The sequence below is a fragment of the Notolabrus celidotus genome, chromosome 2 (genome assembly GCF_009762535.1).
Source record: "Notolabrus celidotus isolate fNotCel1 chromosome 2, fNotCel1.pri, whole genome shotgun sequence".
Classification (NCBI taxonomy): Eukaryota; Metazoa; Chordata; class Actinopteri; order Labriformes; family Labridae; genus Notolabrus; species Notolabrus celidotus.
The window spans coordinates 38113270-38135105 of record NC_048273.1 but is presented as its reverse complement, the minus strand read 5'-3'; the positions used below and the strand labels follow the sequence as shown (position 1 = coordinate 38135105).

The 21836-nt window shown below is 39.9% G+C and overlaps 1 protein-coding gene across 1 annotated transcript in view; it reads left to right on the top strand.

The window, feature by feature from the left end:
* Positions 1-384: 384 nt before the first annotated feature.
* Positions 385-21836, top strand: part of cyfip1 (cytoplasmic FMR1 interacting protein 1) — a 49879-nt gene continuing 28427 nt past the window's right edge. The window contains exons 1-6 of the mRNA XM_034699857.1: positions 385-666; positions 17200-17320; positions 20355-20444; positions 20840-20917; positions 21023-21124; positions 21210-21391. Coding sequence (XP_034555748.1) covers positions 17204-17320; positions 20355-20444; positions 20840-20917; positions 21023-21124; positions 21210-21391 — 569 coding nt within the window. The 5' untranslated portion in view covers positions 385-666; positions 17200-17203. The remainder of the gene's footprint in view (positions 667-17199; positions 17321-20354; positions 20445-20839; positions 20918-21022; positions 21125-21209; positions 21392-21836) is intronic.

The window sequence follows — 21836 nt, the reverse complement described above, 5'->3', positions numbered from 1 at the left end:
AGAGGAAGATGGTCTGGACTTAAAAGTGGTCTTATTTTAAAGCTATAATACCTTATAGTTTGTATATTCTTAAATGTTGACATAACTTTTTTTCACATTGCTGGTTAAAAAAAGTTGAAATTTTGGAGATTTGAAATGTATTTGTTCACTGGAAATGTTTTTTCTTATTTATTTATTGTATTTATGTATTTATTGATTTATTTTCAACATTTCTAACATTTTTTGGAGAATGCGTGATTCCAGATTTTCGGTCAGATTTGGTGTGGCAGGATTTAGTGAGGGGGGGGGAGGGGAGTATTTTGGCACCAATCACCCCCCATACCTCGGGGCACGCTCTCGCTGTACATTCCTCTGCCCTCACCTTCATTCCTCGTCCTGCCCGCTAGTGGAGGAGGGAGAGCACCGCAGCTGTGAGCCGAGTTTCCTGCTGAGTTTCCCTGTTTGAGGGACAGGAACTCCCTGCTCGGCTTCTCTCCCCCGCCCATGATAATAACACCAACGGAGAAGAGATTCCTCCGGCCGACGACAGAGGAGAAAAACTCGACTCAAGTCTTCTAAAAGTGGATTTGAGAGTCAACGGGAGGGACTTACATTCCGGTTACAGGGCGATGAATTAGTCCCGGTCAGAGAAGCAGAAGTTTTCCTTATCAACCGACACCAGCTCCGGTGAGTAGACTCGACTGGTCGGTAGTTTCACTGAGCGTGTTTCCAGCGAACTCACGGGGGGAAAGTGGAGCAGATTCTTCGGGTGTCGCCGTCCTCTCGCTGCTTTGTGAAAGTTAACCTTTAATAATGTGTTTTTAATCAGAGTTCTGAGTTCGAGGAGGTTCTCAGCTTGTTGCAGGCAAAGCCACTTTCCTGGCTCACAGGCCCGAGCTGTGACTAATCTCAGGCCACGGCAGAGAGCAGGAATACAGCCATTACCAGAGCTACATGTTCAGGGACTCTCAAAGCTCACTTTCACAGGTCTCAACTGTGATTTTAGAGCAATCTGTCGCTAACTTTCAGCTGTATTATACACCCAAACCTGTCCGCCAGGTGTCAAAATCGGTGCAGAAGCAGAAGTTAGCAATAAAAAAAGTGAGTCATGCACTTTTAATCGGGTTAATCTGCTGTCATGTTGAAAATAGATCAATCTTTCATTTTCTCTTCTTTTCGTTCCTTTGGGAAGTTATGTAGGACAGTTGTTGAGTTCAGGAACCACACTGTATTCCCCACCCTCCTGGTGTTGCATTCACTGACCAGCCGTTTATTGTGTATGATGCATTTTTGGAAGCATGACTTTAAGCTCCTGTGAGGAGTTTTTACGTGGTTATGAAACTGACTGACTTGAATTTTGATGCTTCTTTAGAGCGACAAAAGCCAACAAAAAAATCAGCAGAAATATCAACTACTTCTTTAAAGGTGTTTTTTAATGTCTGAAACCTGCTGCAGGGGGTAGGTGTCCAAAGGAGGCTGGATATGATTTAAATTTGCTAAAGGAAACTTCAGTTACACATTAGGGATGAGACATGATTTTCAAATACTCCAATATTCATTCACTTATTAGAAATCGAAGCATGTGAAAATGATCTCATTTTAGAAGTACTATTTTCATGTATTCACTGTGGCCTAGTTGTAGTACAGTATTCCCTCCAGATGGTGGTGTAGAGTAGGGGTTCCCAAAGTGTGGGTTGGGACCCCTGGGGGGTCACGAGACACAAATGTGTGGTCGTGAGATGTCTTCCAGAATGTTTATTTTTTAAGTTATCTAAAAATAGTACATTTTACCCATTATAGTAAAGTATATTGGCAAAAATAGCAGCTAAACTTGAAATAAAACCTTGAAAATAGAAAATGTAATGAGTTTTCTGCCTTTCTTTTTGTCAGATGACTCCTGAGTTTAGTGAACAGTTAATTATCAAAAGCATCAGTAGCAGCAGGTTCATTCATCACAGACACATGCTCATATAGGTAGAGTCATTTTCTGCAGACCAGCTAAATGAAGCCACATTAAAGGTGACATATCATGCAAAATCGACTTTTTAATGGTTCTCTACCTGAAATATGTGTCCCTGGCATGTCTACAAACCCCCCGAGAATGAAAAAAATCCATTCTGCCCCTGTTCTGATTTCTCCACCTTTCTGTAAATGTGTGTGAAACCAGCCGTTTCAGACTTCCGTGTTTTTGTTACGTAACAACAATATCCGGTCTGTCACAGAGTCAGAGCTCGGAGCTTGTTCAGCCCATAGACTGTATAAAATAATACTGAATCCCCCCTCCGTGTTTCATTACCTGCACAAATGTGTGCTAACAAGGAGCTTAGGAGGGAGGCATGCTAGTTGTAGGCTGTCTTAATAAACACAAAGGTCGGTTTTACTCCCCACGTCTGCAGATTTGAAGATCTAGTGGATGATTTTTATTTATCATGGATAAGTGCTAGCGCTAGTTAGCATAGCTACATAGCTACATGTTCGTAGCTGTAGCTGTGTACCAAGACACACGTCAACATACTGATAAATAAAACAACAAGAAACACTAAATCTGTGACCAATCCTTCAGAAAGGTCCTGCTGCAGGCGCCTCTCCATCAGGATCAGATTCTGGATCAGATTCAGAGGGTTGAAGTAACGCTATCTGTGAGCTGCCGTGCATATTCAGCCAACATGTAAACATTAGATCAACGTGCTGGAGAGCCGAGGGCACATCCACTTCCTGAGGGGGCGTGGTCAGAGAGAAAACAGAGTGTTCTGAGGAGGACTGAAGAAGAGGGTTTTTCAGGCATGCCAAAATCTGATTTCAAAGTGTTTTTTTGAGCATAAACTTTAAAGACATGTTTTGGGGACCTCTTAGACCAATATATATTGATGAAAAAAGCGTGATATGTCACCTTTAAATCACTTTGAGGGACAGTGGGGGTCATGAGTCTCTGGCATCAATATTTTGGGGGTCACGGACTGAAAAGTTTGGGAACCCCTGGTGTAGAGCGTCTTATAGCTGTTTGCTAACTGTATTTAATAACAGAAGAAGACGAATGCTAACTGCATTAAATAGCAAAAGAAGTTGAAAACATTAGCGACAGTTGCTGGAAATAAATATGTAGTGGTGTGAGATTCAGAAACGAAGATAACAGAGACAGAGCATGGCTGTAAATCCTAAACACAGACATAAAGGTCGAGACAGATGCTACCAGCAGCACCTCGTCACACTCCATTATGAATAATCCCCGAATGGATTAGAGGTGTGCAATACATCGATTGTTAGATTCATCATGATGTGACACGTGACGATTCAATGACGATTCCTAAATGTTCAAAAATGATTATTTTCCATATTAACTACATGTCAGGAACACAACCGCTGCTCGCCGAATGAAAGTGAAAGTGGTGCATGCCGCCCGGACACCTGAATGAACGGACCAGGTGAAAATGGCGTCCATATGCTGTCGTTAACAAACAGGGCTTTCTTGCTCTGGACGCTGGAGCCCAGATACAAACTCCCAAAGCGAAATTATTTTGCTATATCATATGTCACGGTAACAACGCACTTAATGAGTGAGTCGCACAATGACTGGGAGCTGGTGAGTTATGTCCTCCAAACGAGAGTGATGACTGAGAGCCACACCGGGGCAAATGTAGCTGAGCTGTTTCAAAAAGTGGCAGAAGAATGGCAGAGCAAGGACAAAGATTTGGTTTTAGTCACTGATAATATAGTTGTTGCTGCTCAGCTGGGAAACTTCCTCCATGTTAAATGTTATGCACGTTGCCTCTCAGAAAGCACTCAAGGTGCCTGCTGTGTTAAAATAAAAGATAATGGAGATACATTTGTTCGGTTACTTTAATTAACAGATACTGACAAATATAATTTTTTTAAAGTATGAAGTAGCCACCAAGTGAGGAAAGAAACTAAATCCTGAATGGGGGAAAAAAAGATGCATCCAAAATCGTTTTAATCGTGATAATCGTTTTAATCGTGATAATTGTTGAATAATGGAATCGTAGCACCCTGAATCGTGAGGTGCCTTAGATGGCACACCCCTAGAATGGAGGCCAGTGATTATCAAATAGTATTTTAGCTTGAAATGCCCAAACCTTAAACTTACTGATGTGAATTTTGATGCTTCTGTAGAGCGACAAAAACAAACAAAAGCATCATCAGAAAGATCAACTACTTCTTTAAAGTTGTTTTTGAATGTCTGAAACCTGCTGCAGGGGGTAGGTGTCAGATAAAGTGATCACCTGCACACTAATAAACCTTTAATAAACTCAGACTGGTACATTTAATTGTAATTTAATTTGCTAAACTAAACATCAGCTACACCACAGGGGGCGCCAAACTCCATACAAAGATGTTCCGTACAGGAGCTTTAATAAAGAGCTTATAAATGAAATTGAAAGTCTTAAACTCTTAACTGGAATTGTATTGTTTACAGATGCCTAAGTTCAGATATCAATACTGGCATTGGTAAGGAGAAGAGTCAGCCTCTACTAGTGCAACAGAATACAGATTCTAAAGTGAAAAGGATGCGTTCAGGTAGGGCTGGGCAATAATTCCATAACGATAATTATCGTGATATTCATTTTTCTCAATATAAAAATAACAAATTTTGATAAAATGTGATATATTAGAAATAATAGAATCTACAAACAAAAACTTCACTCAAATTTAATCTGACACAAAAGCTTGCTTCCTGTTAGCACTGTCAAAAATGAGAGATTCAAGAAGCCTATCAGAGTAACAGATCCCAGACACAAGACAACTAACCATTTGGTTTCTTTAACTTTCACTCAGGGGCAAAAATCTGCCTTTAAATTTGAATGAAATAATGATTTGATATTTATTGTGATAATTATTGAAATTGACTGATATGAAAAAATGTATTGTGAGAACATCTTTTTCAATATCGCCCAGCTCTACATTCAGGCGTCATTTTAGTGCTTAATACCCAGTGTGTCTTGTTTTGGAGAAGAAGAGCCCCTGAGGTAATTGGCTCCTGTTAAAACTTGCTGTCCTGACCTTAACAACAGGCTGAGTAAATATTAGTGGTAGCATTTTAAGCAGAAACATTTCTGGTGCCGGTATGTATTATTTAGAGAGGAACAATCCTTCACTTTATTTATTTCTTAAACAACTTTCAGTCATCTTTCATTGCTGCCGATGTGGTAGAACACGAGTAAAGGAAGGAAGGAGGGTGTTGATGAGGCGAGGAGATACTGTTAGTTAAACCACATCTCTTGATACAGTAAGTTGCTGAAGTGTGTGCTGCTTTTCTATTTGTGGTGCAAATTATTTTTCAGATGTTCTAAAGATAACAGACAATAACACATTCACACTCACAATTTACGCAGTGAGCGGTGTTTAATACGTCGGTGAAGACTGAAACTGAGTGGTGGGTTTCCATTTCACTATTTCTTTCACACAGAGATCTCTTGCAGGGCAATGTTTGTAATTCCAACTCACTGCTTCTTTGTAGATCTTTAATATGTCTCTGATATGATGCTTCTCAGATTTTGTTTGCAATGTGCATATTTGCAAAATCAAGCTAGCAGTGTTGGCTTTGAAGCAAACAGAAAAGACTGAAAGAGTCAAACAAGGCTAAAAGTGCCAAAACGGTTCACTTTGTAGATCCTTGTCTGTCCCTGAAAGTCTCAACCTCTTAGAACATGTTTTCTCAGACTTTGTCTTTCCAGCTTTTCTTTGCAAACTGCATCCAAAGCTATCTCTCTTATTTCGATGTGTCAAATGCTGCTTGGTGAAAGAATTCCCCTGAGTAAGAGTGAGATTGATGCATGTACTGCTTTGTTTTTAAGAGGTGTGAAAGTAAGCAATCAGGGGAGTCACCTGCTGGAAATCTCTGAAGGAAAGCTGAAAAACTCAAAGATTTATGTAATGTTTCCACACCTCAGTCTAGAGCCACATGAGCAGCTTCCTCCAGAGTGGCACTGTTGTGAAAGTGCCCTTGGTTCATGCCCTGCAGGGCAGTCTTTGTCGGTGTTGCATCTGTTTCTCACTTACGTGGAATATAACGGCTTCCTCTTCATCTTGAGCTGTGAAGAGTGTGATCTGCTCATGTTTGTTTCAGCAGAGTTTGCATACACAACAAAAGTGTCACCGGCTCTATCAAAGACGAGACCACAGATTGTGATATTAAAAAGCAAACTGTACTTCTGCTGTTGTTTGCACACAGTTACCTGCGATCAGAGCACTCATGTGGAAAAAAGTGGTCTCTAGCCATGCATATCACATCCTTTTCTTATCTGTGTGTGGGGGTTGGTTTTTCCTGTGAGGAGTTTTTTCTGGTGACCTTTTTACATCCACAAAGGCAAATGTTATTTCTTTAGTTGTTCTTAATCCCTGACACTGTGGATGGTGTTGGTGTCAGATGAAGGGATCAACTTTTCACATTAAAACATTTTCCACAAAGAAGAAAAAACATCTCAGAGGGTGGTGCATTTAACTCTTAAAGAAGTGGTATGATGCTTTTTCATATTTTACAACAACAAAAATGAAGTTAAAAAGTTGGAAAACACCTGCCAAACAGAAACTTCCTGCTCTGCTCAGTGTTGCCATATTTCATGATTTGTTATTCTAAATAGAGAAACACAACTTTGCAGCATGGCAACAGTGGAGGAGGCTTCCAGAGTGCATTAGAGGTGACAATTCTCCCCCCTGTAACACACTATAAGTAATGGTCATCAGTTCCTTGGGACTTATTATTCCAAAGTGTCTATATTAGTTAGGACTGACTCTAAAATGTTACTTTTAGCAGCTGTTTCAGATGATGAGTCATTTTGTTAGATACCTCTTCAACCTGTTTTTGATTGCTCTAGGCTTACTATCAACGGTTTATCAATAACTTTTAGCTAACATAAGATTTATAAATCTGTATTTTTATATAATAATAATAATAATTTTATTCATAGAGCAATTTTCAAAACCAAGTTATAAAGTGCTCTACATGCGCAGCAAAATTAAACGAGCAGTTCTTAAAATCAAACAAGTCAAGATAAAGAAATAAAACATACAGGGGTGGAGAAAAGTTTTCGGACATCCCATGCATTTGTGAAATATTGCATTAATAATCACTCTTAGGTCTTCAAGTGTAGTTTCTCTTAGTACAGCCACAGCCAGGTTCATTATCCTTTGTTCAGTTTTGAACACATTCTCTGTTATTTGTTGACTTTGATATCGACGATGTAGAGAACTGACATCTTGAAACTGTCAAGAATTTAGTTTTGTTAGTTTTTCTTGTAAATAATAACGATAAAAAATATATAATTTGTATGTCTGTCTAATGCTTGAAACAAAAAAGTTTTTTTTCCACGAATATTTAATGACAATATTTGAGATTGTGTAAAATTTTAAGGGTGTCTAAAAACGTTTTTCCACCACTGTTTTTTAAAGACATACAATTCCCCTAAAAGAACTCTAAAGGAGTAAGATTATTTTATTTTAAAATATATTTCTTAAAACGGCTAAACTCAAATAAAGTAAAATACAATTCATATAAAATCAGGAAAGGCTTTTTTTTTTAGCTGTTTTGTAAGTACTAAATGCTAACTTTGTTTTTTATGAATGACTTTTTTTTTCAAACTGTTTATCCATTACCATATTTACTTTTTATTTACATTTTTCCATAACTTTAATGAAACATCCCAGACACTGTTTATTTATTACTTTTAACAAAGTCAATCAAAAACAAATAAACAACTTTTTATTTCTATTCCAACATTTTATCAGTCTGTGTGCTTCAACCATAGACAAACAATGGACGTAGTATTCAGACATCACCTTCCTGTTTCTGAAGAGCTGTTTTGAAGCCAATCGGCGGCGGCCATATTGGAAATGCAGAACTCAAGGGCTGTTTCCGAAATCACCTACTATACTAGCAGTACGTACTGATATGTCCAAAATTCAGTATGTAGTAAGCAGTATGTGAACAAGAGCAAAATCTGCAGTATGCCAAAACTCCCCGGATGTCTACTGATACGGGAAAATATCCCAGTATGCATCGGACCAGTCTGCCTCACGTACTGTTTCCCATAATGCACAGCACTCGTTCTGCTTTTTCTTTTTCCTCATTTTTTGACGGGAGGAAATCCGTTTTTGGGTGCTGTGAAAGTTATCAAATTACATATAAACCACTTCCTAACTTTTTAAATCATAAATGGATGCTAAATAAGTATTTTATTTATCGGCTTCGCCGTTGTTTACTCCCGCTTTCCGAAACCGGAAATCCAGCGAAGTCTGGCTCAGCATGCTGCATGACAGATCGAACAGAACAGTCAGACTACATACTAAATTCAAACGCAGTATGTAGTAGGCAATACCTACTGCCTACTACATTAGTAAGTAGTATGTAGCAGGCCGTTTCGGAAACAGCCAAGAACTCAACCTAACTTAAACGTAAAGAGGCGGGCTTTGAGCCTCCTCACTAACAGCTACAGTGTTCCCACCTGTCAATCAAATCAGCTGTGACTCTCGTAGTTGAAAACTCGTAATCTTGACATCTTGGAAATTGAGGTGTTATGAAACATTCCCCTGTACAGTGTGCTGATAGAGAAATAGCTATCCAGACTACACTCATCTTTTGTACCAGGCTGTAAACATGTTTATTTCTACTGTAAAGATCGTCTTCTTTGAATGGGTGTGTATGTGGATGGGTGTGTATGTGGTTTCCAGTACTTCCGGAGCCAGCCTCAAGTGGACACTCAATGAACTGCAGTTTTTAACACTTCCACATTGGCTTCAACTCATACCGTTACCTTACTGTTTACCTTGTTTACAAATAACATTCAGGTGACAATATCACCTGTTTATCAGCTGCTGTTGTTATTGAACTGTTGTAGAGGTGACCGACAGCTGAAATCTAAACTGTCTGATCTGTTTTTGTTAGTTTCAAGTGTCTCTGTTTGGACTCTTGGGTCTAGTTAACCTTCAGACTTCACTGTGAACTTTCACCATCATTTTCAATGACTCTCATGTCTCCTGGTCTCTGTTTCAGGTATCACAGTCCGTGCTGCTTGTTTGTACCTTGTTGTTGCCTCCTGCTGTGCACACCTAGGTTACCTCCTTGATTCTGCTTTAAGCTCCTTACAGTGTCATTACTGAGGGAGTCCTACAAACACACGGTGTAATGCTTAATGGCTAACAACCTGGTAAGCTGAATCATGACATTAAGAGGCAGGGCGGACTTTTCTTATCCGTCCCTTCTCTAAGAGGACACAGGTCTACATTTAGCAGTCTGAACAGGAACTGTGCACTAAAGCAAAAGCCACCGAGGTTCCTTCTTTTTAAAGTTTCTCTGCAGTGAAGGTTGACCAAGAGGCTCAGCAGCAGGCGTGTCTGTTCCAGTTAGAACTCTTGTCAAAGCTACTTCACATTTTAATCCATGCAGTTTCTAAACAGTCAGAACAGAGTGGTGTGTTTGTCATCTTCATAGGGTCACTTTCAGTTTCTTGGATGTTTAAACTTTAACTCTCTCTCCGTCACCGTCTTTGAAAAGTGCATCACATGCTCAAGGCGTCTGGGATTCATACTACTCTGTTCCTCTCTCGTCGTGTTGCTTACTCGGCTGTTTGCAGTTCAGTTATGTAAACTGAGAGGAGACGTTTGGCTCGATCATCAATGAGAAAAAACTGCTTTACATAGATTCAGGACTTCCCATCTGACTCCCTCCTCTCTTTCAAATCTGTATTTCACAACTAACCACACCTATTTTTAATCCCTGTACAGTTGAAGGACTTTGTCACTGCTCAGGCTATAACCCAGAGTCAGAACAAGAATGATCTCAGAGTTAGTTCTTATAATAAAGCATACAGTGCAGTCTTTAGAGGCAGGACGGGATGCTGGTTTAGTGTCTTTCAGCACTCACACACGTCTGATCTGAGACAAAACAATGACTAACTTTCAGCTTTTATTGGAGCATTTATAAATATAAGCACTTTGCTGGGTTCATGTGTTTCCTTGTCTGATGAATCTCAGTTTCAGCAGCAGGGTCAGACTTTGCTGTGAATCCATCATGCCGTCTAAAAGAGCTTAGGTACCCGTGTGTGGAAACCTTCCTGACACACTTACAGACTGAGCAATGTTTAAACCACACAGCTGACTTTATTAGTGTTGGTGATGACGTGTCTCAGCCTCTCAGGTCATGACCCCGATGTTCCCCGCCTTTTAACGTCTACTTTTAGCAGAATAACAGACCACTTCACAGAGCTCACATCATCTGGTTTCTTCTGCATGAGGATTCATTCCCTGTACTTAACCCTCGAGTACCCGGGCCTGAATTTGAAGAGCACTTTTTTGTATCTGCAGCCGACAAATCTGCAGAATCTTGAACAAATCTGTGAGAATATTTCTCAGATTCTTTGTGAAACTAAAGAGAACTAAGGCAGCTCTGAATTTAAAAGTATAGCACAATCCTACACAGTGTTTCCAACTTATATATTTAGTGAGTGTTCAGACCCCTCTGGCGACTCTTTTTCCAAAACAGCAACTAGCGACAAATCTAGCAACTTTTTCTGGTGTTAATTGAGACTTTTGGAGACTGACGTGAAAGCACATATCTTTCTTACTCTTCTCAATGAGCAGTGGATGCTGCTGTGAGTCCCTCCCATAGACTGTATGAAGTATGGACGTAGTATCCGTGACGTCACCCATCTGTTTCTGAAGAGCTGTTTTGAGACCAATCGTCGGCGGCAGCCATATTGCTGCTGTGGAGCCAGTGTGACGTAAAGAGGCGGAGTTTGAGCCTCCTAGCCAACAGCTGCAGTGTTCCTGCAGGCAGCTGTGCCTCTCATTGGAAGACTAGTAATCTGGATATCTTCGAAATTGTCGCGTTAGAAAAAAATTCACCCTCTCACAGTGAGAGCACATCGAGAAATGAGCTATCAGTTTTTTGTATGCATACATGGGGCGCCTCACTTAACCACTAGGCCAAAACAGCGCCCCATGTAATCAAAGATAAATTATATCCATGCTCCTCTGCTGCACAGCAAATTGGCATCGAAGAACCACATCTCCCATGAGTCATTGGGTGGGACTTTGGAAAATGTTATGGCGTACACTGAGCTGAACTTGCAGCAGTGACTGACTGTTTCTCAGCTAATATGTGAATAATTTCTACGCAGAGCAAGGAAGGGCGTGTTTATCTATGTACCACTTTTCAGATAGAGGAAGTTCAAAGTGCTTCACACAGGCTAAATCAATCAGACATTTATAAACCTATCAGATGAAACCAAAAGAAAACTCTTAAAATTACAACATGCGCTTGATGTCTTGACCAACATGAGACTGACTCTGAATCCTTTTTTGCATCCTGCAGCCCTTTTTGATCTGTGATGTTCTTTCATTTACATAACAGCAGCTCAGTGACCTCCGCTGACCTCCAGCCTGGGCTGTGCCAGGTCTTTGTTTTTGTGCTCCGTGGCTGTGGATTGTGTGACTCGCTGTAGATTCTGATTGCAATAGGATTTTTGATTGTTCAGTGTCGGTGACGTTCGAATGTCTGTAGTCAGCAGCGGAGTGAGAATGCAAACCAAAGCATACCACAACACGTAATAACACAGAACCGATCTATTAACATTTCATCTCATGTTGTTGACAGAGTCTGTTATGCCTCTTGTGGAAATTGAGGAATGAGAGAGTCCCTAACTGCTGAAGGAAACGGTTTGAAGTTTCGTTGTTTTCCTGTAAATAATAATGAGTCATAAGAACAGGCTGTTAACAGGGTTATGACAGGATTCATGTTCTGTGTGCAGCTGTATCCAGATTCCTGAAGCCTGCATATGAAGTCTGAAGCACCAAACACATCATCAGATTTAAAACCCAGATCATAACAGGGTAACGCATGCATGAAGACTCGTGGTGGCTTTCAGAAAGAGAACCTGGTTTAACCTTCTGACATAGTTTATGAAATGAAAGATTTTTAGAGGAATCCCTGCAAACATGACATTATTGCACAAACAGTCTGAAACAGCAGCATTACCACACATCTGAACTAGCTTGTTATCCAATGTATTGCATGCTGTTGATGTGGTGTTATCAGGGCCTCTGGGGAAACACCTGCCACCCAATGTCACCGCATGAGGTTTCATTACATCTATGTTTGTAAAAAATGTAATTTAACATCGACTTCAGGTGAGTTATCTGCAAAAGAAGAGTTGAAGGTTTTAGAGAAACATGATAAGCAAATTACTTTACACTCATGCAGATAACACAAGTTAACACTGAGCATGCTGGATGATACTACAGTAGTTTGTGCAGGAAACAATGTGCAGCTAGAGTCAGAGTGAAGTGATGTGAGAGTAAAGACAAGGGAAGGTGAAATGATCCCGAAATCAGGAGCTGTGCCTTTAAAAAGTGGTTCTCAAAGTCAGGGTCTGGACCCCTGGAGGGTCGTGAGTTGCCCTCTGAAAGAAAAAGGTTGCATATTTTTTTCCATCGCTGTAAAAATGTAATCAATAATAGAAGTAACATTTCGAATCAAACCATGCAAATCAAAATGATTCATCAGCTGCAGCAAGATTAACTCACATCACAGGAAACACAGCGACATGTGCACATTGGCTAATTTACTGTAGACCAGCTAATCTAAGAGTCTTAGTCTTTGAGTCAGCATGAAAAAGGCATGAGTTGTGATTTTGAATATTTGAAAAAATCAGATAGCTCATGTGACTCCAATCTCATGTTAGAAGTATTGTTTCATTATTTAACCAGCTTAGCTTTTTTCTAACTGCCAGTTTATGAGAAAAGAAGAAGAAGAAAGCATTGGGTGCCGTGTCCACTGCTGCCTTTTTTTGCGCCGCAAGCGCTAATGACCTCAATTTCAGAGCGCTTCTCATCAGTGTTTGCTGTGCTAGATTACAAAAGTATTCCTGGGGCTAGTGCTGGGCGATAATTCGATAACACTAATTATCGTGATATAATTTTTCTCAATATAAATATATCTAATGCTTGATAAAAAGTGGATATATGTTAACCTGTTATTGCAACCACTGGTAGAGGAAGGGGCGCCAATGAGCCTTAAGCACTAGTTGCCACCCAACATTAGACGGGAGAAAAAGACAGCATTGAACAGCCAATCATGTTGCGGGGTGAGAGGTAGGCGGAGCTTAAAGGCGTTTGGAGTGGAATGTAAACACAGCTGAAACGAGCGACAGGGACACTGAAGAAAACTCAAAACCTAACAGCTCAAAGCAGAGTCGTTAGTCTGACACTGTGTCGACTCTGTGTTAACTATTAACTTCATACACTTCATTAAATCTACTTTCAGGATGTGGGTAAAGGAAGAGCACAGAGACTACTTCTGCTGTGAACACGTTTAATGTCCACCGCAACTGTAGGACAACTGAACACTGAATAACCGTGATGCATTCACTGTGGGAAACAATCTGCCTTTAAATTCAAATGAAATAATGATTTGATATTTATCAAATGATTTAACACGGTGCAAGACTGAACGCTTCAGACGCTCCTTTGTGCCCACCGCCATCAGACTGTTGAACAGTAACGACTGTTGAACAGTAACGACTGTTGAACAGTAACGGAGGCCACAGACTGCACCACGCTGACCACTGACAACACCCCCCCATGAACAGATCCCTGCTCTGTCTGTCATACCCCATCATCTCATCCTGAACTCTCTCTCTTGACTGCTGCTGGCATTATAATGCATAATATATAATATTATATAATTATCTTGCTATATCATATTATGTTATATTACATTATTATTGTTTACTACAACTCACGGTGATATTACATACCCATATTTATTTGATTTATTGCTTAATCTGTCATTACCAACCATAATCACTCCATGTCAACCTGTCACTACTGAAACATTTTTAATACTTCCTGTAATTACTTCTATTTAATCTAAATTCCATTTGTAACATTGTATATATCTAAATTGTATTCTAGCTTTATTTTATTCTATTTTAATTTTTTATTGTATTTTGTATTATTGTATTTTATTTTATTTTAATTTCATTTTTACTTATGGAAACTTCTTCTTGATTGTACTTATAAGGGGTGAGCCGGACTAAAGATTTGCTTAGTCCAATCTGATCATCAGATTTTGCCCATAGTCGACGAATAGTGGAATGTTTGTTGTTTTTCCTTATTGACCCAAAGTCTGCATGATGGTGACCACATGACAATATTACACATAACCCTTTACAATTAAGAGACTCATAGCTTAAAGTAAAAGGGACAACAGAATATTAGAAGTATAAAACTTAGATTTTTTAAATCTATATTGCAAAAACAACGAGGTGATGAAGGAGAGAAAACTCAAATAAGACCACCATCTGTTAAACATGGAACAACGCTCCACTATAGAATAAGGAATCAGGAGATATTTAAACAGTGTTCACACAGAGGAGAGCAGCACTGCAGAGGGTAGTTTGTCCAACTTAAGGCTAAACATTTGTATAATGTTCAAAATCAAACCTGAACCAGCTAAAGGGTTTTTAAATCTCTTAACAGAACCTTTTAAAACAGTCTTTCATCAAGTCTTTGTCCGCTTGAGTCTTTTCAAATTGTACGTGAGGAAAACCATCGTGTGTACGGGCAGAAGTGCGCTCCTGTCTTTGTTGACTGTAAATCCTGTCTTTGAGAATATCCTCTCTGATGGTGTGGAGGTGGATGGGATGCTGTGGATTGTTTTTGAGGCTTCAGACAGCTTTGGGTATCCCTCCTCGTTCTTTTGGCCCTGTACAGTTTTTGTGTGGTCCGGTAATCCTTGATCTCACAGCCCTCTTCATGAAGCTGCTCCTCATCTTCATCACTAGTATTTAGGATCAACTGAAGTTTTATTTCCTGACATTTTGAGCTGCTATGAACGTAGAAAGATTTAAAGGCCAGCTGAGGTACGTCTGCTCCACAGGTCCCTCTAAATGGGAGAGTCCACCTTTAATTACCAGGGGAGATTTAATTACCACTTTAAGGAGATTTAACACTTCAAGAGCTGTTCTCAGAATTACATGAAATAAGTCTATATTTATATCAACATAAGATATATGAGACACTATTTTTACGGGAAACAGGAAAATAATGTAAAATTAGACATTGAGCACCCCCATGGTTTGAATGGAATGATCCACGTTTCATATGCAAATATTCGACTAGGAGATTGGCAGTCGACTAAGGCTCGTTAGAACCAATCATCCAATATTCGACTATTTGGGGTCACCCCTAGTACTTATGTCTTGGTTGCTGTAACAACTGAATTTCCGTCCCGGGGGATCAATAAAGTAATATCTTATCTTATCTTATCTTATCTTATCTTATCTTATCGTATCTTATCGTGATATTATCGATGTCGACTGATATGAAAAATGTTTAAAAATGGGATAACATCTTTCTCAATATCGCCCTGCTCTACCTGCGGCACTTCAGCTTCCTTAAGTAGCGACTGTTGGGTCTGTTTTAAAATGCTCCATACTTGCTTTCATTCAATGTCGTTTAAATGAGAAACTGTAGAAACTATTAATAGAAATTGTGTTATAGTGTTAGCAGCAGCTCTGAACTCGGAAATTATACCTTGAAAAAACAAGTGTGATAACTGTTCTCCTCTGTCTGGACCTCCACCATTGCTGTTGACAAAGTTGAAACCGGAAGTCCCGCCCCTACTTGATTCTGATTGGTCTGTGAACAAGAATTTACATTACCAGGTATCTGTGAAACAGGCGTGGCTCTCAGGCGTGAGTTTCAGAACACTTCTTTAACAGAATAAACAGAGTTGAGATCCAGAGCAAACTTAGCCAAGTCAAATTAGAATAACAGAAGTCTGCATCAAGTACTCTGCACAGAGAGAGGCACCGAGCAGAAGAGGGCGCCTCGTTGTTTGGCTGTTGTGTTGCTCTGATGCCAGGTTTTGGATCGGCCCGTTAGTGTTCGCCCGCCACTGTGAGCAGTGTTGAGCCACATTGAAGGACAGTGGAGTTTGTGAGTCTGTGACACCGTTATTTTTTATTTTGGAGGTCTGAAAAGTTTGAGTAACCTTTGTTTATGTTGCAAGAAAGGAGAAAGAGGAGGAAGAAAGGTTAAAGGTTACTGCTCAGCTCCAATCTGCACAGATGAAATGTTCAAACCAAGCCAGAAACCTTGGTGTTGTCATAGACTCAGACCTTAATTTCAGCAGCCACATTAAGACAATTACAAAGTCCGCCTACTATCACCTTAAGAATATATCAAGGATTAAAGGACTTATGTCTCAGCAGGATGCAGAAAAACTCCTCCATGCATTTATCTTTAGCAGACTAGACTACTGTAACAGGACTCCCTAAAAAGTCCATCAGACGGCTGCAGCTCATACAGAATGCTTTCTGCTCGAGTCCTAACAAGGACCAACAAAGTAGACCACATCACTCCAGTTCTTAGATCTCTACACTGGCTTCCTGTCTGTCAGAGAATAGACTTTAAAATCCTGCTGATGGTTTATTAAGACCTGAATAGTTTAGGCCCAAAATACATTGCTGATCTGCTACTTCTTTATGAACCACCTCGACCTCTGAGGTCATCAGGTACTGGTCTGCTTTCAGTTCCTAGAGTCAGAAGGAAACATGGTGAAGCAGCATTTAGTCATTATGCACCACATATCTGGAACACACTCCCTTAAAGCTGCAGGTCTGCTCCAACTCTCACCTCTTTTAAATCAAAGACTAAGACTTTCTTATTTGCCACTGCCTTCCTATCTTAGATTATTTTAACCCACTTTAAATTAAAATTTTAATGTAATTTTTAATATATTTCTAATTTTCCTTTTCTTTTCTGTTTTATCATATTTGTCATTTTAATTGTGTTCTTTTATGCCTGTCTGAATGTCTCCAATGCTTTTAATGTTTTAATGTAAAGAACATTGAGTTGCCCTCGTGTATGAAATGCACTATACAAATAAAGCTGCCTTGCCTTGCCTTGCCTTGCCTTGCACTGCAGCTTAAATGATGTCAAGCATGAACAAAAATAGTAAACACAATGAATGAAATAATAGAAACATGTTAACACAAACACTTGAAGCTGTTTGCATCTTAAAGCGCTCTGCATCGCTCCGTCTAAAGAGGATATTTAAAAAAGACAGTGCTCTGTCTGAAGAGGAATCATGGGGCTGAGAGGTCGGGGATTGAAGGATTTCAAGATTAATATTCCTCGGGCAAAGAGCTATTCATCCTGCGTCTGATAAAAGTTGTTAAGATGATTTGTGTTTGTGGTTTTCAGCACCATGGCGTCCACTGTGACTCTGGAGGATGCTCTGTCCAACGTGGACCTGCTGGAGGAGCTGCCCCTCCCCGACCAGCAGCCCTGCATCGAGCCCCTCCCATCCTCCGTCATGTTCCAGGTCAGTGCTGAGCTTACTCACAGTCCAGCCACTGTTCTTCTTCTTCTTTTCAGTCTGATGTGTCACTCTTTATGGTTTGTCTAGTCAGAGATGATGTTCCTCTTTCTGACTTATCTTACACACCACGTTTTATCACCTTCATGTTCACGGGCACCAGTGGACATGTTTGGCCTTTAGGTTACTAAGAGACTCAGAGACGTTTAGAAAAATAAAAGCATTAATAAAAACTGATCTTTATTGTTTATATCAAAAGTTTAGAATAAAAAGTATGAGCAAATTTACGAACAATAGTAAATACTCAAAATGAAAAATTTCCACCATGACAATTGAAGTTATTTCTTAAGTAACATTTCTTTCATCCTTTTCCCGTCCATCAGAAAAGCTCTACACTCCTCCTTTATGATATTTCTTTCCACCACTTTACCCCTCTCTACCTTTAAGACATAGATAGAAGTAGATATTATTATTAGAAAGCATAATAAAAGACTTGAATCCCTTCCTACAGATGTTTTATGATATCAATATTTCCTGTAGAGGCCTGTTCTGATCTGTAAAACATCAGGTGAAATATTTAGGTACATGAGGCACACTTTGTCCTGAGTTCAGACATAGACGTAGTCTCTGATGTCAGCCATCAGTTTCTGAAGAAGTGGTTTAAGGCCAAATGATGGAGGTGGCCATGTTGGAAATACTGACTCAACCTAGTCACGGCTCAACCCCAACCTAGCTTTTGATAGACCTAGAATCCGGCTGTGAAGTGGAGCTGAGGGAAGCTTTATCCTCATGGCAAACATCTACATTATGCCTAACTCAGTTATGTCCCTTATTATGTAAATCTATGCACGATTCTTAGTCTCCAGGTTGAAAGAAGCCCCTTCTATACAGTGTGAACAAATAAAGGAAAGAGCCATACAGACCAAAACCTTTTTTTTGAACATGGTCTCGTGAAAAAGGACATTTCAACAATTTAAAATGGGTGTTAATGGGGATTTCTTGGCTTTTGCAGCCAGCCTCAAGTGGACACTTGAGGAACTGCAGTATTTTGCACTTTGACTTCTTTTCTTTTCAAGGTTATCCCTTCTTATCCGCAGTCTGTGCTCCAGCTTATGATGGCTTTAAGGAGTTCTAGTTTAAAGTCATTCCAACTGAGGACGGACATTTCGAACAAAAGTACTACTCATCAATAGTCACTTCTAATGATTTGTGGATCAATCAAATTGAAACACATCCCTCTCCCTGCAGACAAAAGACAGATAGACCCATTTAATGATCGAGGTGTTCTGCTTTACCTGCAAAGTTTGCACATAACCCTTCGTTTACTTTTGTGTTGAAGTTCCTCCAGGAAGGAAGTCTTCTGTGCTGCACAAGTCTCTGTGTTTTCATCCAGTTCTGAATCTCACAGAGTCTCGACCATTTTACTGACATCTAGCACTCGTGCTTTCTTATGTTATTAGGAATGTTGTTATGGAAGTCTTGTGTTATTTAACAGCAAAAAGTGAACAGCTTTAAATGGCCCTACAACCACTGTCTGACAGCTGTGCCATGTGAAACAACAGAAAATAATACATGAGAATTTCCTAATTTACACTTCCATTCAGATATATAAGGATGATTGATGATACGATGTAAAAAAAATAACAGTATTTGTCATAATAGGGAAAAATATACCAAATTTAAAGCTAGGGTTGGTAGTCACGGAAAACTAGCATGAATTTGAATGTAGCATTTCCTCAGTACTTGGTCTAACCCCTCCCCCCCTCCCCTCGGAGCCCCTCCAAAATGACGCCCCCGCTCACATGCACGAGCGCCGCTGACTCACGACCATGTAATGGTGACTGATTCAAAACCGGTCCTCAGCACATGGTTTGTGTTTTGCACTACGTCAACTCATGTCTCACTCAGCAGTAAGAAAACACCAAAACATTCTCATAGTGAAAGTTAAAAACACAAACAAACATGAAATGTACGCTCTGCTGGAGGTGGGCAGAACGGCAGGACAGGATTTGATTGGTTTCATCATTTGGCTCCTGAAGGCAGGGATTGGTTGGTGTTTTCCCAAGTTTACTCCGGCTGTAGATAGCAGCTTTTTTTACCTTTTATTTAAGAACACATTGTATATTGATTGCCATCGGGACATAAAGATCATTTTAACCAGTATAACTAAATCTGACTACCAACCCCAGGTTTAATAAAGATGTATTTTAGTTTGGATGCATAATAGTGCTTCATGCACAGGCTGACTAACTACTGGACCTGAATATGCAGTTTAAGTGTGAAGTCTTTACACCACACTTCTCTAAAGCATGACTTTATTTGGATCTACAGTAAAGGGATATATTTATAATCTTAGCCTTGACAGATAACATTCAACACTTCTTTTTTCAGTGTAGTGTGTCGCCTGTGATGTTTCTGCACTGTGATGTTGTAAAAAAGAATTTCCTGCTTATGTTGCACCATGAGGCTTTTAAAGGGAAGTAAACATATTGATTTCAAGTTTTCACTGATTGATTTTTAAACCAGAGGACAACCCAAGGGGTTATTTATTTAAATTTAGTACATTTAAAATCAAAACTTTTTTTTCATACTTTATTTTTCAAAAGATTTTTAAAGACAGAGGATCCAAAACAGCTCTGTTGCCCAATAATGTCATTAATCATTGAAAGAAAAGAATAAAAGCTAAGTAAGTAAAGTAAAAATTAAAACAGAAATGAAAAATAACAACAATAATAATAATATATATTTTTTTTATTTAGTAATGATGATGATAATAATAATAATAATAATAATAATAATAATATATATTTTTTAATTAGTAATAATAATAATAATAATAATTAATTACAAAGGAGGTAGGTACATTTGAATGTCATATGTAAACAGATCACAGAAGCAAAAAACACAGTATTATAAAATCTAAACTTTGAGAGGAACAAATCAAAGCAGCCACATTTTGAATATCATGTGTTTCTTTGTTATGTGCCAGCATTTGAATGTGTGTGATTCAGATTGATATAAAATGTCTTCTCTTCCACAGCCCAACTTCAACACCAACTTCGAGGACCGAAATGCCTTCGTCACTGGCATCGCCAGATACATCGAGCAAGCCACTGTCCACTCCAGCATGGTACGGCCTCAGCGGGGTCACAGCCTCTGTATTCAGCTCACTCTCTCCTCTAATGGTCTGAAAACAGGTCCAGCAGAACGGGGTCAGATGCTTGTTGGTGGCAGGATCTGGTTCAAGGACCGGCCTGTCAGAGTGTTTGGTATTTTTACCAGACCCAGGAGCAGATAACAGGAGAACAACGTCTCCTCTCAGAGCTTTGTGTCTGATTAGTGAGGGATAATTAGTCAGGTTACATCAAACAGCTCTTTGTATGGAGGCAGGGCCGGCCTGAATACACTGTGTTCGTCATCGCAGCCATCTTTGCAGCTTTAATTATTGTTGATGAGTCAGTCTGGAATGTGTTATTTTTCACTGATCGTTGGTTTTGGATGTGATTGTTTTGTTTGGTGAACCAGAATGAGATGTTGGAGGAGGGGCAGGAGTATGCCGTCATGCTGTACACCTGGAGGAGCTGCTCACGTGCGATCCCACAGGTGATGAGAGCTGCCTTTTTCTTTACTGTACTAATCGACTTGTAGGAAACTTAGTGCATTTGAATGTCAAACCTTTTCCTGCTCACAGTTCTCTCTGTCTCGTAGGTGAAATGCAACGAACAGCCCAACAGGGTGGAGATCTACGAGAAGACGGTGGAGGTCCTCGAGCCAGAAGTCACAAAGCTGATGAATTTCATGTACTTCCAGGTAAGTTGGACTCTACAATGAGCAGGGACTCTCCTTGAGTCAGCCCTGGTTGTTTATCAGTGTCTCTCTCGTGTCTCTCCTCCAGCGTACGGCCATCGACCGTTTCTGCGGGGAAGTCCGTCGTCTCTGTCACACGGAGCGCAGGAAGGACTTTGTCTCTGAGGCGTACCTGCTGACCCTCGGGAAGTTCATCAACATGTTCGCTGTGCTGGACGAGCTGAAGAACATGAAGTGCAGCGTCAAGAACGACCACTCCGCCTACAAACGGTACTGAGGAGCAGTGAGAGCAGTGCTGCTTACATTCACACATCCTGATTCACACATCAGACACTAGAGGGCAGCGTCCCTGTGCATCTCTGGAGATCATTCTCTGTCAGGACTTTTACCTGACGCTGCGACCCCACTGAAGCAAAACTGAAACAGCTGTCCTCTCTCTGCACTCCTTTGAGTTCTTTTTGTGTCTGTTCTTCAAAAAGAAAGAAGGGAGTGTCAGTGTTTGGACTCCCTTATTGCTGTTTTTTTTTTGCATGATCCTGCAAGCTGAGTTCATTTTGTTTTCAAGGGAAATTAGAAAAACTAGACAGAATAACACATGTATAAGATATTTCAGCTATGTTAGATATGACTGCATACTGACTGCATCATTCATGTGTTCCTTTGCATTGAGTATTTGGTCCTACTCTTTTTCTATGATGCTTTGTAAGCCTGTTTT